The 21,131-nt window shown below is 38.0% G+C and overlaps 1 protein-coding gene across 1 annotated transcript in view; it reads right to left on the bottom strand.

Moving 5' to 3' along the window:
- EIF3H (eukaryotic translation initiation factor 3 subunit H) overlaps positions 1 to 21,131 on the bottom strand; it is an 89,221-nt gene that overhangs the window by 59,044 nt on the left and 9,046 nt on the right. The window contains exon 2 of the mRNA XM_065629100.1: positions 8,139 to 8,295. Within this exon, the coding sequence (XP_065485172.1) occupies positions 8,139 to 8,295 (157 nt within the window). The remainder of the gene's footprint in view (positions 1 to 8,138; positions 8,296 to 21,131) is intronic.

The following is a 21,131-nucleotide window of genomic DNA, read 5'->3' on the forward strand; positions in this document are numbered from 1 at the left end:
ATCTCCCGGCTTCAAGTTCAAAACTTGCATATAGTGAAATGGCTGAATGCAAAACTGAGCTGGATCCAGGATCTTCCAGCTCCTTCTAATGCTGCTACAAGATAGTTACATACAGCAAACTACCTATCACTTAAAATAGATGCTTCTCTAACTTCATTTTTAGGATTACTAAATTATTATTCTTAAGCATTATTTTCAGTAAAGTTTAGCACAAAAGTTTATTAGATATGTTAATGTCCACTGCAATAGTGGATTATTAAAAAAAAAAAAAAAAACAAAACACCACACCAGAAAAAAAAAAACACGACACAAACAACACTAGGACTGAATCTTTCAGAACGTAGGCAGCCACAAGGTTTTTAGGTTTAAAATTACTCAAGGAAAAACGACATTAAATTTGTTTTCAAAAAAAAAAAAAGTAGTACAGCATTTCTGCTTTTAAAAGCAAATTACACTAACTTCTTTTGCAGCGAAATCTTAATGGAACTGGATTTAAATATATCTTGAGTATGCCTTCTGCTTTAAAAAGCAAAATTATTTCTCTTCTTTGATTCAAAATTAGACACTGAACAAAAAGATTTACCTACCACTTTAAAGCATTGCCTCTACAGGAAAAACCAACTGAAAATCCAGAAATGCAATGAACAAAGTTTTTCAGGCATTTCACACAATACTATGAGAACAGGAATAGTTTATCTGTAGTTTTTAAGTCTGCCCAGTCCAGCAGTATAAGCCCACTTAATAAGCTGTCTAAGAAGATCCCTCCAAAGTGCTCTCTCTCCTTTCTTAGTTACACATGGTAGAATTGGGAAGTGAAGAAGAGAACCTGCAAAACAAGAAAGCTCTCATCCTGCTTTTAGGATACACATACACACACAAAAGTCTCTGAATCAAATTCTACCAACCTACATAGTTTCTTGGAACATCCAGCACATTTCAGCTGATTTAAGAAACGAAAAAACATTGAGTCAGTAGAGCTGTATTTAATTCAGTGCCCTTTGTAACACATTTTTGGAATTCGTTTGTATAAAATAGTATATGAAGCTTATCAGATAGATGTAAATATTTTCTGTCCCTGCTGTGGCAGCCCCAGGTCTGCGGGAGCGCCGTGCGCTGGGGACGAGTGCCCTCTAACGGGGGCTGCACCCACCCTGCAGCCCCAAAACTGCCTTAAAATCCAGATGGGACACACACACGTACCCTTCGCATTCCCCTGTGGCATTTCAGATAATTAAAAGCACTTTTTCATAGGATTTATATTACAAAAACATACTTTGGGGTATGTTGCTGCATCTGATGCAGACAGGTCCACGTATCCACATACACACGGCGCTTTGGACGCTGCCATGAAAAGTGGCCTTTTACCTGAATTCCTCCTTCTTTGCCCAATAAAGACAAAAACTTCCAGCAGAGAGAAGTCTGCACAGTATGAAAGCTTATGCAAAACATTTAACATGCTGTATGCCTGCTACTGCACTGAACCATTACAACTACAAGAACATTGCCAGGATTAGTTTCTTTTTGGGAAACAAATCAAGAACTTGCACCAGTGGCAGGTAAAGTACAAAATAACTCAGGTGTGATTAGCAGCTTTATTAAAGAACCTTGACTATATGATACATCTTATTATGTGACAATTAAGTAGACCTAATAACCAGCCTCTCTGTCAATCAGTATATTCCAATATCAGATCTGGCAATCCACAAAAAAAAAAACCAACCAAAACATGGAAGACAAGACTGTTTTGCATGTTTAATAAGCGACCATCCACTCTATCATTATCATTTGAGTTCCTTACATAAATTAATCCTTAAAAAGTCCACAGACTATTTCATGAATCTTTACATCCAAATGATAATGAAAAAAATCCAACTTACAAGTCAATATTCTTTTTACATAGAGCATGAAGTGAAACTTCATAAATGCACACACAAATCAGATGGGCTTTTGCCAGCACTTAGTAATTGAAAAGTCAACATTTATATAGTATAGCTTTCTTCTTAAATCACGATTGGAACTTCGGAAAAACACAGTTGAGGAATTCAGATAAATGGACTACAGCTGGAGCCAGAACCAAGACTCTGATTTAAGAGCTTTTGGGTCATCTGTTCTTGTCCTTAGCGAAATAAAACTTAAATTCCATATATCTGGATTTCTGCATTTCCTAAACGTTCCATTTTCTTACAATAAAAGACAATACACATGATCTTCTCTATTTTTACCAACTGTTATACCTAAATAAACCTAAATTTAAAAAAATACAGAAAAAAAATTCAGCTAAAATTGCATCTGCCTATTCATAATAAAGAATAAACTCATAAATAAAGAATGCAGTTAAGATAGAACACGTTCTGCCCTGCAACAATACAAGAGAAACAAAATATATACCTACAATGATAGACTTTTGAGTTATAATACTAGCAGATTTTAAATAGGAATAACTGGAAGTTGCTTTCACAAGAAAAACTGACAAAATTTAGCCTTGGCAGAAGTCTTGACAGAAAGGAGATGAATCAACACAAATAGGGGGCTGTGATTTAACGACGTTGGAACTTCTACAGCCATCCTAGCAAAAGAAATGACCCTTCACATAGTCCACCTGGTCCCTATAGGGACATACATACTCTCTGGGAGATTCTGGTTTGACCAAAAAGCAGTTTCAAGCAACCCTTACGGGTTCTCACTACCTTGCCAGTTGTACTCAAAGCTGTTTGTGGAGCTACGCAATTATCCTAATAAAAGAGAAAACATAATTCTAGAAGACAGCAGCCTCCATTGGTAAAATGCATCTTAAAAAGCCAAACGGCTCCACCAAACACCACCACGCTTGTGCACTGAGACAAAGAATGCTGGAAAGCGCAAGAACTCACCTGCCTTTGGACCTGAAGCCCCTAGAATGTCACACCACGTAGCAGACCACGGGCTTCACCTCAAGGACAAATCTTCCGATGACACAGGAAGGGCCTTAACGCAGCCAACGCTCACCTCATTTCCACCGCAGGAGGCAACAGTTCAGAAGCACACACTTGGTCCACTGCTTTACCTTAATTTAACTTTTCCGAGCATGTTCATTTTAGCTACCTGAAGCCCTCTGCTTCTGCAGGGATCACATAGGGCAGGTCACTGTACTGGCAACACTGGAGATAAGGCTCAGCAGTACGAACTGCTGCTATCTGGCCAATTAAAACCCTGAAAAAGGACTATGTAGGAGCTACAACATGTTTCTCAATTTGCAACTGCCTTCACTTCAGGCTAAACGGAAGCCACGAAAAATGGTGTTTTTATGGAAATACTGCACTATGTTATTTCTAGTTGTTATTTACTGATGATACAACTAAATACAGCCTACAGCACAGAAAAATACAGGTATTAGAATCTTTAATCATCCAGATACTTCCAACTTTAAAACTGAAGAACAGAATTAACCTTCTCTGTTAAGAAAGTAAAAGTCATGCTGGGGGTGGCGGGTGTGAGGAAGCATTTCAGCAGGAATCTAATGAAAACTCTGTATAGTTACCAAAAAAAAAGAGTTACAGCCTTCTAGAACTTATTTTGATGTATAATTATGTACCTGTCTCAAAAGTTTCTATTGGCACAATTACCACAGCACTTAATTTACTATCCCAGTTTTGTAAATAAAGTACAGGTTGAAATAAGGTTGAAATAAAATGTTTGAAAACACTTTATCAAAGTAACATCTCACATGATCTATGAATAATTACGAGATGTATACTACATTTTTAACTATTGCTTTCCATGAAAGGAAGATAAATTCCCTTCAAACAGGAAAAAGATCTACTCAATGCATAGCACTGAAGATAAAAACCATCAAGTGCAAAGGATTGAACATAACACGTTGCTTAGAGACACAATTTATAGTCAAAAATAATACATTTATTTCTTAAGAAGAAAATGTACCTCATGCATTGCACTTTTTTTGTAAATCTTAAATAAAGCAAAACTATGCTCAGACAAAAGCCTAGGAATGCCCTAAAGTGAAGGTATCAGAAAACTACCCTCGCAAAGATGAGCTGGGGTACGGCCTCATTTCAGAGCAGTGCCTACGCCAAAAACCCTTACAGCAGAAATCTGATTTTCCCTAAACCAGAGTTGAATCCATCGGGTGGAGGATGAGAGTGAGCAGGGGCACAGGAAGAGGGGCTGTACATGTAGATAACTGAAGGTACCTTCTTAAAATTAAAGATCTATGTTTTAAGAAATAAAAGCAGCACCTATGAGGATTTAAGTGCACTACTAATAAGGAAATACGGTTATCTAAAAAAGTAAACGCCTGCCCAAAATCCAGAGTGCAGCCCCAGAATATCAAACATTCATGTTGAAGAATCTCTTGCTGAAGACTCAACTACAACATATCCTTGTTTGGCAGTTTCCCTCCATTAGCTCACACATCATCAACTCAACTTCACCCACGGATTTCTAACACTGAGCTGGGTTAAACCCTCCCACCCCTCCAAAAATCTTGTGCTGCAGCAGGCCAGCCTACGTGTTTAAGACTTCCCTGACAGGAAAATCTTACCAAAAAATTGCACTTTGTAAAAAGAATCATAGGAAGACGACACTGCAGGAGAAACTTTCTAAGATGAAAAACACCTGTGGATTCATAAACGGTAGACAATCCTTCCAGATTTATAATAAGAATTACTTGAAGCTAAAAAACAACTCCTATTTTCTGTAGTTTCTAGAAATTGTCCAAGTCAAACTGCACTAAAGAATGTTCCTGCACTAAAAGAACAGGTTTGGGCATGTTTGTTTCTTTTAAATCAAAAATTTCATTTTTGAAGGAATTCTGTTGCAGCAAATACTCAAAATTTAGTATTATCTCAGGCATTAGCAGCAAGAGACAAAATGGCACCGTAACAAAAGCGTATCTAAGCATATCTGAAGAAAGGCTGTTGCTAAAAAGTTAGAAATCCATCTTTATCAAAATGATTCTTAAATGTCATGCATACCTATTTCAAGTTCAAATTAAGGATGTTTTCTTAGCACCCTCAAAAATGTGTTTTATTTTACATTTGCTCAGTTTAAAAAGGAAAACGTTAGCTTAAATGTCTCTTGCCAATTATTCAACAGTTTGTTTGCTCAAATATCACCCTCCTGTATGTAAGTTCCATTCACCTAACAACGATCACCTCAAGACCACCAGGCAAATGAGTATTTTTCAGGTGACCTGTTCATAAAGCTCCTGCAAAATGATACAGAAGAACAGAATTTTTCGATGTATTCATTCAATTCTCAACACAGCAGACTAGGAGTTTGCCAAGAGATAACCATACCACGGTTTCTCCCCGTTTCTTCCCCTCAGGAGAAGGGCAGCTGGGGTAGTGTGGCAGGACAATAGTCCCTTCATTGACACAAGATCGAGTGTGACCAAAGTCTGCTAGGAAACGCTTTCTGCAGGCCCAGAAACTTGGAATCTCAATAGGATTGTTCCTATTCCAGAATCTTAGACAAGGGGAAAAAAATATAATTTAAAAATATATATATACACACTAAGCAAAGACGACAATAAAATGCTATCCTGACCAATGAGAATGCTAAATATCATTCTGGGTGATGAAGGCACTGAAGTGCCAAGACCATTGTACTTTCCTTTCATATCTCTGGACCTGATTTCGTGCATATACATAAAGCCAGATGTGATACTGATGTAACATACAAGGCTTTGGGGGAGGGAGGTGCCCTGTTTGGCTTTTAACATCTTGAATTTTAAGGTTCTAGTATATAGCAAGAGACTTCTTTGCTGGAATATCTGTATCTAGAAGAAAATATAATCTTTTGAAAATCTGGCAGGATGCTTGCATAGGGAAACACAGCTCCAGGGAAAATAAACAAGGAGTATTTATAAAATATTATTGTTTTTCACATTGGCAAAACAGAAACCAACTCAATATAGAGCCTAAAAAGGTACCTAATGCTCAGCTGGCAACCTCAAGAGCCATTTTGTTTGGGTTTTCATCTTCCACGACCTTCACCACATAGGTCAAGGAGCTGAACAGGCCCCACGTAAAGGGAACACAGCATGAACACGAGCGCTGTGCGTTTCCTAAACGGTTCAGTCTATTTAAGTGTATTTTTTTGAAAAGAATGTTGAGAGAACCTCTCTGTGACCCGGGTGGCAGAGGCTGGGGAAGATGAAAACCAATAGAAAATGGCTCTTGAGGTTCGCTTACACAGCTCAACTACCTGAAAGGTGGTTGTAGCATGGAGGGGGTTGGTCTCTTCCCCCAAGTAATAAGGGAGAAAACAAGAGGAAACGGATTCAAGTTGCATCAGGGGAGGTTTAGATTGGATATTAAGAAAAATTTCCTCACAGAAAGGGTTGTCAAGTATTGGAACAGACTGCCCAGGGAAGTGGTGGAGTCACCATCCTGGGAGGTATTTGAAAGATGTGGCGCTTAGGGACATGGTTTAGTGGTGGACTTGGCAGTATCAGGTTAACGGTTGGACTCCATGATCTTAAGGGTCTTTTCCAACAAAAATGATTCTATGACTCAGCACAGACAAGCTCCCTGACCTGGCTGCAAATTCGCTGTCCCTGCTAGAGACGCACACATCAGCGCCACCGTCGCAGGTTCACTTTCCACTCGGGCCAGAGTTTGCTCTGCTTTCTGCGCCTGCAGCCTGGGAACAGAGGGTGGACGAGCTAAGACATCCAGGTGAGAGAATGTCCACAAGCATTGCCTTTTGCACCTTACTTAATGCCAGGATTAAGGCCTATGTGCTAAAAAGAAAGACTGGTAACAAGAGTCACTCTTTTGGAATAAAGTTTTTCCCAAACAGAAAGAGTTGAACCTGGCATACAAGATCACAGGCCTACAGCTTCAGCATGGTAGTCATCACGTGGTGAGATGAATCCATCCTGGAAACCAAGAAATTCATTTCACTCCTTGCTTGCCTACCAGCTACAAGGAAACAATTCAGCCGTTTTCTACAGTAAAAATTGTAGCAAGGGCTCCAATTAAAAATTTAGATTACTCCAGTCCTTTGAAAAGCTCCAGAAGAAAAGGAATCTTTAAAAGATCTTTTAGGCTTTAATAAAATATAGTTCTGACTCAAGCACCATGTTAATGTAGGACAATTAAGATTCTCTTTTGTTTTGCCTTTTTTTTTTAATACAGCAAATTGTATAATCCCACAACAGAAGCAATAAACAGCTAAGAAACTTTACCAAGTTCCAAAGATTTCTTAAAATGATCTGTTTTAAAGGCAGAGTCCAATATTCTTTTATAATAAGATTAAATATTTATTTAACAACAACTAACTTCATTATAAGCAAGAAAAGGCAGTTTATACTTTAAGTAATCTCGCTTATACTGAATTATCAAAAATAGATAAAATCAAGCTTCCAACTGCAACTACTTTGACTACGTTGCCTCTTCAGTTACTCTTGAAATAAAACTCTCTCTTTAAGCCCCAGCAGAGAAGCATTTCTCCCACCATCATTAAACACACATATATATTACCAAGAGTACAATTCTAAGCCTTTCCAGTTCACTTCATAAATTTTACACCATTCTGTGCCAAGTCAATTATACTGACTTTCAGTGGCAGTACCAAAACATTAGCAGGACCAGCAAGGAAACACCAAGACAGACAGAACCCACCAATGCTACTTGTACCTAACTTGGAGAAGCAAAAATATCACCCAGATTTCACGTTAACCAGTGCCTCTTAAACTTACAAAGCTCTGCTCTCCAGGCTTTCAATAACTACTTAACACCTACAAATAAATCTACAGAGATGCAGTCTATATGCCTGACTACAGACTCACGTACATGTATGTATATATACACACACAGCCATTTTCATAAAAAGCTTTAAAGTCTATATGAATCACAGTCTGGAAACTTACGTAACTTCCTGTGTGGACGGTCTTACTCTAAAATAAGTGTGTCCATATAAGACAGGATTTATAACTTTCCTTACATAGACAAGATTTCAGTTGGATATGCAGGACGGCATTGTGATAACCCACTGCTATCTCAAGTCAAATAAAAACACTCTGATCATACACAAACTTTTGGTCATTATGGAAAGAAAAAAATCCTGGTTTGCACATACGGATTTTTGGATTTTTTTTTTTTTAACCTAAAGTTTTGCAAAACTGCAATCATTACCTTCATCGAAGTCTGCATCATCTTCTGTATGCTGAGGGAAGGGGAAGCAATTTGTGATTTCAAGTCTGTCATCCACCACAAGACCCAGCAGCACTCCCTGGACCACTTCATTCCCCTGTCCTTCTTCTTGGTAATGTTTAATGATCTTTAACACAACCTAGAACACAAACACAAGAAAACTGGATTATGTAATGGGGTTTTTTGTCCTCATACTATATATTGGAACTTTTAAATTGCTGAAGTGTTACATAAATGAGAGCTGCAAACCAAGTGTGCTACTGGCTTAAACACCAGCAATTTTAATACAGGTTGAAGAACAGGCGCTATCCTACTATTACAGGAGAATAAAAAAGACCATTAAATGAACAGTCAAAATGCAGTTCTAAACCAATTTTCTGAAACACCCTTCTGAAATGAAATATTGATCTTTTCTAGTTTACCTTGTTGCTGTAACTGTTAAAAGCTATTTTGTAGGGGCAATAAGCTCCCTCCTGAGGCAAACATTGTACAAGAAACTATCAAAACATCTTTAAAGTAAGGACGCAGACATTGGTAGGAAAATTTTTAAAGGCATAAAATGCATCAAATTTCAGTTGCATTAACCTTCAAAATTACACCTCATTGCAATTTTACTTCAGATGATAATGTAATTTATATTTTGTAAACTATGTGTCATAGGACATTTAAGAATGATTAATAAGAAATAAAAAACAGACCATGAATTACTCATCATATTTTTAATATAATTCTCACTTCCTTCCCTAAATGTGAATAATTCTCATGAGGTGATACTGTAAATTGGAACAGTATGAACAAAGACACTCAAAAGTAGCCAATCGTTGCCAGAAACACTTGAGAAAAATTTTACACTTAAGTAAAATTTTATGCTTAACAACAAGAACCAGATCAAGATAAGACACTAACCACGAACACATACTTGAAAGAACTTATACTTTGTGCAGCATAAGTGGGTTTTATTTCACTAAATCCTAATCCATCCAAGCAAAATGCACCAGAAAACATCTGATGACCACGTTGTCATTAAAGCAATAGGACTGTAATGTCTGTTGGCAAACAAACTAGTGTGACGGATTTCAGCTCAACCACCCTGAGGACAGACTTTGTACAAATACTGGTATTTCGTGAACATTCTACAGGTGAAAAACCAAAAAAGTTAAGCTCATATTTACACATCAGGAACATACATTTGTGCCTAGTTTTCTCCTTGGCTCATTAGCAGAACTTTGTCACAATTTTAAAAACTCCAGTACCACAATATAGGTTAAATGGAACAAAAAAGTGACTAGAAAATAAATCCTTTACAAACACATTGCCTTCTTGGGGTAAAATGGGAAAACAAGACCTTCATATATATCCTGCTTGAATATGAAGGGTGGAGGAAGGGTGGAGGGAGAATGGAAAATAACTACCTTTTTTCCAAGTAAGTTGGGTATAAGTATTGAACGGGACTAACTTTTACTGATTCTTTGTTTATTCACAACACAACTCACTTCTGTGTTCTGTTGCATCCAGATACACTCACACTGAAGCTTCTCAGTCATGAGTCGACAACATTGTTTCACCCCAATACACACCCACATCTGTCCCTCAAGTCCCTTGAAGCCATGACTCTCTATTCAATTTGTTAAAAGAGGTCTACAGAGCGGAGAGACAAAGAAATGCTTTGGTTATATCAATCTCATTTCATGTGAAAATAGTAAGGAAATTAAGATCAGTGGGCAGCAAAGTAGAATTTAACAATGCTGAAAGCAGTACAGCAAACACCAGCTCGAAATCACGTACATGTAGAAGATGGATGCCTTCTACCACAGAGCCATCATGTAAATAATATTCAGTCTCCGTTTAGTGTGTCAAGTTAAGGTTTATCATATATTTGCCATAAGCTCTGTCTTCTACAGTCAGGGGATCCGTACGTAACCAGACAGATCAGAGCACAGTTGCTCTCTGCCTACTGCACAGCTATTCTCAACAGCTTTACAGTCTTGTTAAGCTTCACCTTTCCCAGTATTTTTCTCCCCATTTACTCTTGAGTTTTCTATGCACACTGACTGTGCACCCTGTTTGCCTCTTGGTTCTGTTCCAGGAGCATTTGTGACATGGTGCCAATTTTATCACGGCATTTCTGATGATAATTGCTCACAGAAAGCAGCAGCAGATGAAAAGTACATGGGGCTGCCATGGAGTATCAATGGTTTTTCAGGAAGATAAAACCCGGAGTTCAAAACTCTTGCATGCTGACCAAATACAGAATGAAGTTATTACACAAGTCTGCAGTTTTCAGCATCCGGCCTGAAGACCACAGCAGATATTATTCAGATAGATACAGGCCCCAGTTCAGGCCTACCCGCAAGCTTGTGTTCATACCGAGTCTGAGAAAGGCAGCAGAGAAGGTCATGAACTTGCTAACGGGTGTGAAATGTAGAGGAGCAAAAGCTGCAGAACTTCAGGTTTATGACTGCCCTGGAAAATACATTAGCTACCGAAATCATTTATTTAAAGATAAATGAACAAGTCTGAGAAATGCATCCAATGACACATGATTCTTGTTTTTATTTTGTTCTTTGCTCTGGAGAGTTTTATTCAGCACATAAGACACAAGTCTTTAGTTTAGCAGGCTCTTAAAAGTGGATTGAAAAACCTGCCATCAAAATACTACCATATGACCAAGAGGGAAACATGCACTGGAACTTGTGTTTCAGTACTAAAAACAGACCTTTGAGTGTAAAGTACAATTATTTCTCGAGTGATAATAAGACCAGTTTCAAACATTTAAAATGTCATTTCCATTTGTTTGCTACAGGAAGAGCTGATCACTATAAAAATGGCAATGCCAAGACATTTCCTGATCTGACTGCACAAACCAACACTTCATACTAAATAAACCACACACACACACAAAATTAACATTAACTTGTATCTAGACTTTTCCCAAAAAAGGTGTTATGTTTATGAAGCATCAGAACAGAATCAGAAGACTTTTATTGGTCTGAAAATAAATGTAAGAAGTGTTAATGTAAATAATGTAACTAACACAACACACTGAGAAATACAAATCAATTTTTCCATATGACACAGTAAAAAACATCCCAGAGAAATCTAAATGAGCACGAGTATAACCCATCTTTCATCCAATGCTGATTCACTTTCCAAATACTATTTACAATTCCCATCCACCTATTAAACTGAGATACTGCCTCTTTGTACAAACTATAATTGGTTTATAATACCCTTAGACCCTTCACTGTTATATCATTGCTGCATGAAATTAACAGTAACCAAAAACACATTTCAACTGTTACTGTTATTTAAGTAACGTAGCTGGCCAACCAGGAAAGGCTATGTACTCAAGTGAAAAAAAAAAAATGTATCAAGTAATTTGACTTACTGTTAAAAAAAAAAATCCGATTTCTAAATTCTGATACCTCAGAACACACAAGTCAATAACAGCATGCAGCTTGATTTAGTAAACCCAATTAGTATGTAAGAAATATTTAGGTACACAAAGGCTGTTTAGAAAAGGATATACAAATTCAGGAGTCCCCAGTGTTCAAAATACCAAATCAATTTAATTGCTTGGAATAGTCACTTATCAGATTTTAATGGCCATTAAACCTCAACTAACAACAACAACAAAAAAAGCTCACAGTTCAGCAGTGTTTCTAGTCTTCAAATCTGCAAAGCACTGCTCAAACATTAAGAATGAAGTCATACTACGGAAAAAAAGAACCATTCTAAAACTACTAAAAACTTCAAAGATACATATTGTAGCTGTAGGAGTATAATGCCAAATTTTAACTTTGGCTACATGCTGAAATCACTGCTGTTAATTTCAAAAGTTTGTATTTCATTACAGAAATACCTATAACACGAAGTATCGTAAGCCCTGGAGGGTCCTGGGAAGATTCTGCTGTAAGAACATGAATATGCCAAGATGTACATTCCTGTATTTCTCTTAAGAGAGACACCAGCAAATGAAAGCACAGAAGATTCATTTATGAACGTGTTCGAGAGCTGACAGTCACCACACTGAAAGCAGATTTGCAGTACCTGTGCTCTGTCTTACAGATGTGGCATCAAACAACAGGGAGCTTCCGCGAGCCCACTAGATAACATGATGTAACAAGCTGATTTACAGTCTTAAATCAAGTATTTAAACCTTTTGGAATGCTTAACATTCTTTCCCACCCAAGAAAGCTTTGTCGGCACAACCACAACCACTAGCACCAATTGCCAGCATGTGGGGAGAGGCTGGGGACAGAGTGTAAATAACTGTGTTATGTGGATGTTTTTCAACCAATCGACAAGGGCACCAAATGTGGAAGGTGCTGCGATGTCCACATCCTCTCAACATTAAACACTACTGATTCTATGATTCCAATATTTAGCTTGGCAAAAAAATTTGAAAGCTATTACTGCTAATAGTGTCCAATACATTTCAAATAGCTCCATATGTGATACGGATGTTTCTCAAACTCAAACCATCATGAACTTCTACATTTAAGTGCTACTGCATGAGCAATTTTACCTAAACTCCTACCACAAAGTTCAAGAGAGAACTGTTAATGTAGTTTTGTAAATAGACAGATCTCAACTATCATTACTAACAACAACTCATGCAAAGGAGTTTGAATTGTGCTAAACTCAAGGATGCCTAGAAGCAAGACATCTGTGTGATAAATATAAAATGCATATATGGCACCTCTGCAAAAAGTGAGCTGGTTATCTGTTTAGTAATATCCAAATGAAGACATACCAAATTTTACACATCAAATTTCTTATTAATTTAGTGGCCCTGCCTGTTTCCCCAGTTCAAACTACACCAAAAGCAAATCTACAACCGGTGTTGTGCTGAAACTTAACCAATTAGTTATGCAAAAAAATGAAATTTAATGAATCAGTTCTGAAATCTTCCAGTAAGCACAGAATGGCTTTGTTTTTAAACAAAGACTTAGGAAAATGAAAAAAAAAAAAAAGAAAAAATAGAACTAGAGTAATATCTAATGAAACGTGTGCAATGTTAACATTTTTAATAGTTCCAGATGAGGTTCTTGCACATTACAGATAAGTGCTTATCCTATACTTACAAAAGACAAGTTCTGGAAGCTGACCAAGCAAAAAACTTGCTTTGAACTCATCTGTCTCCTGGCTATAGAACCACTTGATAAGACAGTGACGAAGTCTCTCAACTTTCCTGCCAGGAGAAAAGCAACTCTGAAGTAAATTAAAGATACCACTGCAACAGTTAAGAGTAAGAAAGCATATGTGTAATACACATAACACTCTCCTCTGGGTGATTAAGGAGACAGATGTTTACATACAGACATAAAAAATTCCAACTTAATCAGTGCTGTCCACAGAAACATGTTCTAGAAAGCCCTGTCGCACAGATAGCACGTTAAAAGCATAAAGTCAACAGGTGCTTGAAATGAAGCTTCATGACACCAGGGCTGCCACCACACAAAGTCGTGCCATGAGGCGAACTGAAGATTAGAAGTGAAACTGAATTTTCCACATTATACTGATCTTCAGAAATGTGACAATCTCTACTGATAATAAAAACCTGAATTCTCATTATTTGAGATAAGCTGAAGAGATTTTTGAATTCTTCTAGATTTCTTATTCAACAGTACCGATTTTTTGACCATTCCTGACATGATGGATGTCTAAACATTTGTTCTTTTCTTCCTTATGCTTAACTTTGGAATAAAAGCTCTTAAAACTGTTAGACCAGTTTTATCTCAGAAGTAAAAAATTGTGTTCTGTTAAGACCTTCAACATCTTAAAGTAGTTGTTTTGACAGCTATCTTAAATCCTAACTATGACTGGTGGCCGAAAAAAAAAAACCACAAAAAAAAAGTATTTTAATTTCCTGACAAGTAATCAAAAAGATACTTAAGTTGAACATACTGTACAAAATCTAAGGCCAAAAGGACAAGACTGAGTAGACCTGAAAATCAAGGTAACTTTAAAAAATGTTATTTCTGAACAGCAAGTTCAGAAATATGGAGTCTTAACCCTCGCTATTCTGTCTAACAAGTACAACAGTCGTCCTTTGGACAGAAGGCCTCAAATGCCCCATAGTGTTTTACATTTATCTTGACTGGCGAGAGCCCTGACACCAACAGTTACAAAGCCTTTGAAAATATAGTTCTTGGAACAGTAAGTTTACATTTTATGTCACTCAACAGCTAATAATCACCAGATGTTAAAATCTTATTTCTGAACTTGACAGAAATTTGGGCCTTAAAAACGGTAATTATACAGGAGGCATAACAGAACGATGCATGTCATTTTATACCATCTCAATCAGGTGCAAATATCTGTATCTCTTTTTTACAGGAGGATGGATGTTTCCTGGAGCTAAGCCTGAACTCAACTATTATGAACAATGTGTATTGATCTGAGGTGGTCCTCAAACAGGGGGTATTACATATATTTTCACACAGAAATTATAAATCATAGGGCTCTGTTGGTTTTGTCTCATGTAGGTCCTCAGTACCAAATCATTTTTTAAATCCATGCTAAAGTAAATGGAAAATATTCCAGCTTGAACTGTAGGGCTTTTTTTTTGGTGGGGTGGGGGGGAAGCGGGCAGGATGTTACATGCTCCTGTACTATTTGAATACTTTTGAGTATTAGAAAGCATATGAAGAGCATCCAAAGCCTTTTGTTCACTGGGTGACTAATTACACCAGTTTATACCATATCAACGGCTTAGTTTGTAAACCTCAAGATGTCAGATGATTTAACTACAGAAGGGAACATCAGTAACCTTCAGCTCCACAATATGTACATTAGGCTGAAGAATACTACCCAAATCATAACAGATTATTGATTTAACATCAGTATTCTCTGTCACTTCTGCTTGGTTTAGGAAACATATCACCCTGTAATTATACGAATCTCTATGGTTTTCCATATTACCTCCTGCCTCATAAAGTTCTTATAGCCATCTAACTCAACACCTTCCTGTGTTTTCCGAGAGGACAAAGAAGGTGATAACACCTATTCACAACACTAAGCTAAACAGAACATAGCTTCCCACTTTATCTCAGTAAGTGCCTGACTCAAAGCACAACTCAAAGTCAGTGACAGGCCCATTTTATCTTTCCTTCCTGAACATCAGCTGGTTATGTTCGCTCTTCGGGGCACAGCTGGAAGAGCTGTATCTCACTTACCCTGAAGCTCAGTCTAGAAAAAGCAGACATTTGGTTCATTTTTCACTTTCTGTAACTGTTACTCAGATTTTGTCTACCTCAGCAACATGTTCAATACAAACTGAATGCAAAGCTTAAACCACCACCAGAAAATACCCCATTTAAATACTTAATAAGTATCTGCTCTTTCAGTTGCTTTGGTAGTTCTTTTTAAGAAGAACTACTTCCAAACTGCTGTGATTCAAAAGCTCTAGAATTTCCCTTCAAGCAAGAGGCAAAGTCCAGTCTAACAAGAACAGGGCCTATCTGGCCATATGGCCTTCCAGCGAAGGGGGGTGGCTCAGAGCGCGCAAGGCCAGGCTTAAACAGACACCACCAAGTGACTGACATACACACGGTACTTACTGGAAGTACATCCCATGCTGTACACATGGGTTCCCTTCTCATTTTATTACTGGGACACTTCAAAAGCTGTAGGGATTTAAAATCATAAAACAAAAAAACAAACCACACCCAACTCTATTCCAAATTATTAAAAAAAAAAAAAAATCACTGATTTATATAAAACCAGACACAGAACATGAAAAAAAAATTAGTTAATACCTAGAACTAAAACTGGTAAACACCTTATCTAAAATATAACATGGAAAAGATTTTGCTACTGACATAAATACGTAGGTGGAACTCAGCCTGAAAAACTGAAATAGCACAGACATGAAGCCTGGTTTTGTACAAATACACTAGAAGGGGATATTTACTGGGTTTTTCTTAGAGGTCTGTTAGTTTTTCATAGGCTGTGGTCTTCCTTGACTGTATCAGGAACTTAGGTTAATCAGCTGCTGTCTTGCACGTACCATGAAATATCTGTTTACATCATTTATTTACTCACGTCCAAGTGAGGTGCTCGTTCTTGCAAAGGAAAGAAGTTAAACACAAACTGCAGTGCACCAAAACTCATTAAATAGTGGAGAAAATAAAATTTTATTAAAACACAGAAAAAACCTGAAGGTGTGTTTTACCTAACAGACCAATCTCTTCCTGATTTTTATCCCACTATATTTTCATTCATTTTTAGACTGCACAACAGTTCAGGTTAACAACCAACTCCATGGTTGTTCACAAGCCATTAGTACACTTTAAATACTGCCTCAACTGAAGTAAAAACGCACCATTACATTTTGGTATTTAAATTCTCCACTGCTGTGTTCACACACTGGTACAACGTATTTTGCCACAATACAAAGTTTCGTTACACATTTCACAGTCCATGGATTCATGCTCATTCCCATGGAAACCATGAGGGCCACAGGCACCGCAGACTCACTTCTTCTAGAAACATTTCTGTAAGGCAGCCCCAGGATTTCAGTCCTGCGAGCAGCAGGGCATTAGATGTTATTAGCACACTCTTAGGAGGCAGTAATAGGGCTGTGATAACATCCAAAATTCTGCTACAAGTGGGATAGAGCATTTCCCCAGGACTACTTAGCATATTATTTCTCCTATTTCACAAATCTCACTGAACTCAAATCTTTTGAAAACATTCAGTACTTTAGGCAATTTTTGTAAATTGCCGATACAATTTATTATTTCTAATGAATTCAATAGCCAACCATCATCTCAAGAATGAAATCTGATGAATATACTCCTTTAGAGCACAACATATGGAAATTATATAGAAGCAGTAAAGGCAGGCACAGTTTCAACATTTTCCACTTGATACACCAGAGCTTTATGGTTATACTTCAACACACAGTTGATATGTATGTTCTGTGTATTAACGAATCACCATCATTCAAATATTCACAGTGCTCATTGAGCTAGTAGCGTATTTGCAAGCAAAAGGTTTTCTCTTCACCATCGACTTCTAGCAGCTTCCTCTGAAAAGATTTAAAGATGACAGCCAAAAGCAGCAGTAGCAAATTCTATTTAACAGCCTATTTTTTAATCAGATTGTGCCACACTGTTATCATTTTGAAGCTGAAGAGAAACTGCAAGACAGCTACGCTTATCTATCTGACCTTCAAAAATTAGTAAAATAGGGCAGAGCCAAATGGGGAGGAGGGAGCAGGGGCTGATCTGAGGCTGCGGATATTTTCCAAAGCCCACACCCTGCACAACACAACTGGAATACATACACTATTTCAGGGTGTGTCTTCACATCATGACTTCCATATGCAGTCAACAGATGCTTCCAAGTAACCAGTAAAATCCCTACTGGACATGACTTCCATGTCACTTTAATAATTTACAACCTTTTGTGCAACAGTTTTTTCCACATTCAAGCACTTATCCTTTCTGGCAAATGCCTGGTTATGTGTGAAGGGGCTGCGGCAGAGACAGATCCTCCTCCTCACAGGTAGTGCAATCCAGAGAACCGAGCTTGGGCCGAGTCTGTTCTCCTGCTGACTTAAGAGTATAAAATTGAGGAAAAAAATATGAAAGTCAGTTGTTGCTGGTAAGCTCCAGCTTTCCCATCTTTCAAATAAAGATAAGACTTGCCTTTGTATCACCAATCTGAACATAGTCATGTGAAAACCACTTCCAGAAGAGCTCCATTTCTAATAACAGCTTCTGTGACAGTTAAATTAAAAACGATCATTCTGATTTTATCACTGAGAGTGCCAATGAATAAGGTAGTATGGCTTTCAGATTGTTCCCAAAAAGTAATATGATAACTGTAATAAATACCCAATATGCCATCTAAAGTTAAAAAAACAGTTCAGTTTTTGCATTGATAATAATGTAATAGTAAAAAATAACCAAGCTTTAAGTGTTCAAAACTCAGCTCTATGTTAATGAAGAATTTTGCCAATGAGATTGCTTATTTTTCTCAGGTATGCATTAAAAAATATATATATATATATTGACAAGAAGTGACTTACACCTCCAACTAAGATCCTAAACACCGCATGGGCACTACACTTGACAGAAATACTCTATATTGCCTGTTGCACAGATATAGGGCTCCACTGAATGGGAAGGATGCACAGCAAATTACCTGCAAAGCAGGATACAATGTTTAAGCAGAACAAAGGCAGAGACTGACAAGCCTTATGCGCTCGAAGCACCATCTTAACTCCCCTTTTCCAGTAGAAGACCAAATATTTATAAAAGAGAATTAGCCTGTTACTGCATGCACGCAGCAAAATTGAGGTGCATCTTCGAACTCCAGTGAGTAAATAAACCCCTCTATTAACTTTAAAATTAGATTAAGCCAAGGAAAAAAAAAGTGAATGAAATGCTTATCTTAAATATGTACCCACATACAAGTCATTCAAGAATATTTGCATGCTTATCCCTAAATAACTTTGTCTATGTATGCTACAAAAGACATAAAAGCTAAACCAGTTACATTGTCTTTATTTTGCAGTGTTGATTTTAGGTTATTGGATAGTCTTACAAAATACTAATAATATTTCTTAATATAGAGACATGAAATTTTCCAATTTCTTACATTAACAATGTATTTACTTTCCATTATGATACACTTGACATGCGGTAACATAACTGCTAAGCATTGTTGTTAAAGCAAGCATCACATCTCTGTAATCTTAACAGTGCCTGAAGATTAACAAATATGAAAGAACAGCATGCTCAAAACTGTATCGTCATTGAGAATGTATTTTGAGCACGTGTGTAAATATGGAAAAACAGCACAAAGTAATCACATCCAAAAATGCCTCTGGCAAAGAAAGATTAATAAAAAAAGACTACGGCAACAATAAGTTGAAAATATATTATCTTTTTTTCAAAGACTAGAGAAAACAAAAGACTTGTTCCTCTTCTTACAAGGCCTTTCATAAAATCTGTAAGATTTAGTTAAAAACTGTGAGAAAAAGTCCCAAGACATAATAGGGCACAAAAGATGCTCATTTTATACAAACACAAAGGGCCTTTCAGTATCTGTACATGTCGTTTTTCTGCTGTGACCTGCTGTAGGCTTCCCTAACCCACACCAAGCTGCACGTCAGCCGCAAAGGTCTACTTTCGTTACCATGAACTGAAAAACAAAGGAGAATATTTAAGAACATTTCAGTGTGCAAGAGGACATAAAGCATTGTCTCAGCAAAGCCAGCAGCTGTCACCTCCACACTCGTAGATACTAGAGTCATTTTACACCTAAATAATCACAAAAATCACAGAATCACAGAATGTCAGGGATTGGAAGGGACCTCGAAAGATCATCTAGTCCAATCCCCCCGCCAGAGCAGGAACACCCAGATGAGGTTACACAGGAAGGTGTCCAGGCAGGTTTTGAATGTCTCCAGAGAAGGAGAATCCACAACCTCCCTGGGCAGCCTGTTCCAGTGTTCCGTCACCCTCACTGAGAAGAAGTTTCTTCTCAAATTTAAGTGGAACCTCTTGTGTTCCAGATTGAACCCATTACCCCTTGTCTTACTGTTGGTTGTCACCGAGAAGAGCCTGGCTCCATCCTCCTGACACCCACTCTTTGTATATTTATAAACATTAATGAGGTCACCCCTCAGTCTCCTCTTTTCCAAGCTAAAGAGCCCCAGCTCCCTCAGCCTTTCCTCATAAGGGAGATGCTCCACTCCCTTCATCATCTTTGTGGCCCTGCACTGGACTCTCTCCAGCAGTTCCCTGTCCTTCTTGAACTGAGGGGCCCAGAACTGGACACAATATTCCAGATGAGGTCTCACTAGGGCAGAGTAGAGGGGAAGGAGAACCTCTCTGGACCTACTAACCACCCCCCATCTAATACACCCCAGGTACCATTGGCCTTCTTGGCCACAAGGGCACAGTGCTGGCTCATGGTCATCCTGCTGTCCAGCAGGACCCCCAGGTCCCTTTCCCCTACACTGCTCTCTAATAGGTCATTCCCCAACCTATACTGGAACCTGGGGTTGTTCCTGCCCAGATGTAAGACTCTACATTTTCCCTTGTTATATTTCATTAAATTTTTCCCGCCCAACTCTCTAGCCTGTCCAGATCTCGCTGGATGGCAGCACAGCCTTCTGGCGTGTCAGCCACTCCTCCCAGCTTGGTGTCATCAGCAAACTTGCTGATAGTACACTCAATTCCCTCATCCAAGTCGTTGATGAATATATTGAATAGTATCGGTCCCAGAACTGACCCTTGAGGCACTCCACTAGATACAGGCCTCCAACCAGACTCCACCCCATTGACCACGACTCTCTGGCTTCTCTCCTTCAGCCACTTTGCAGTCCACCTCACTACCCGATCATCCAGTCCACACTTCCTCAGTTTTGCCGTGAGGATGCTGTGGGAGACGGTGTCAAATGCTTTGCTGAAGTCAAGGTAGACCACATCCACCGCTCTGCCATCGTCAATCCACCTTGTTACGTTTTCATAAAAGGCTATGAGGTTGGTCAAACACGACTTCCCCATAAATAAGAAACAAAGGTGATGCTTATTATCTCACTTGCTTCTGATGTAACATTTTAACCACCAAAATGTAGTAAATTATTTGAAAGCTATTTGTTAGAAATATTTTTTTCCTTGATACTAACACAACCAAATAGATACCACAAGAGCACGATTTACAGTTTTCAACAGCTATGCATACACAATTACAAGGCAAGAGACCAGTCTGATATGCACATAACAGGAACAAAAAATAATGAGAAGTGTAACTGTTAATGACAGTAGTGTAGAAGGCAACACACCATTTCTCCTTGCCCACAGCAAAAAAGGGTGTTTTGAAATAATATTTTCCCCTTCAAGTCTCGAAGTGTAACACTGCTCAACACATTAAACCACATCCACATTGAGATTAACTCCCTTTGTCAGCACACTAGTTTCATGGTATGAAGTGATACCAGATGTTCTAGTT

The sequence above is a fragment of the Caloenas nicobarica genome, chromosome 2, assembly GCF_036013445.1.
Source record: "Caloenas nicobarica isolate bCalNic1 chromosome 2, bCalNic1.hap1, whole genome shotgun sequence".
Lineage (NCBI taxonomy): Eukaryota > Metazoa > Chordata > Aves > Columbiformes > Columbidae > Caloenas > Caloenas nicobarica.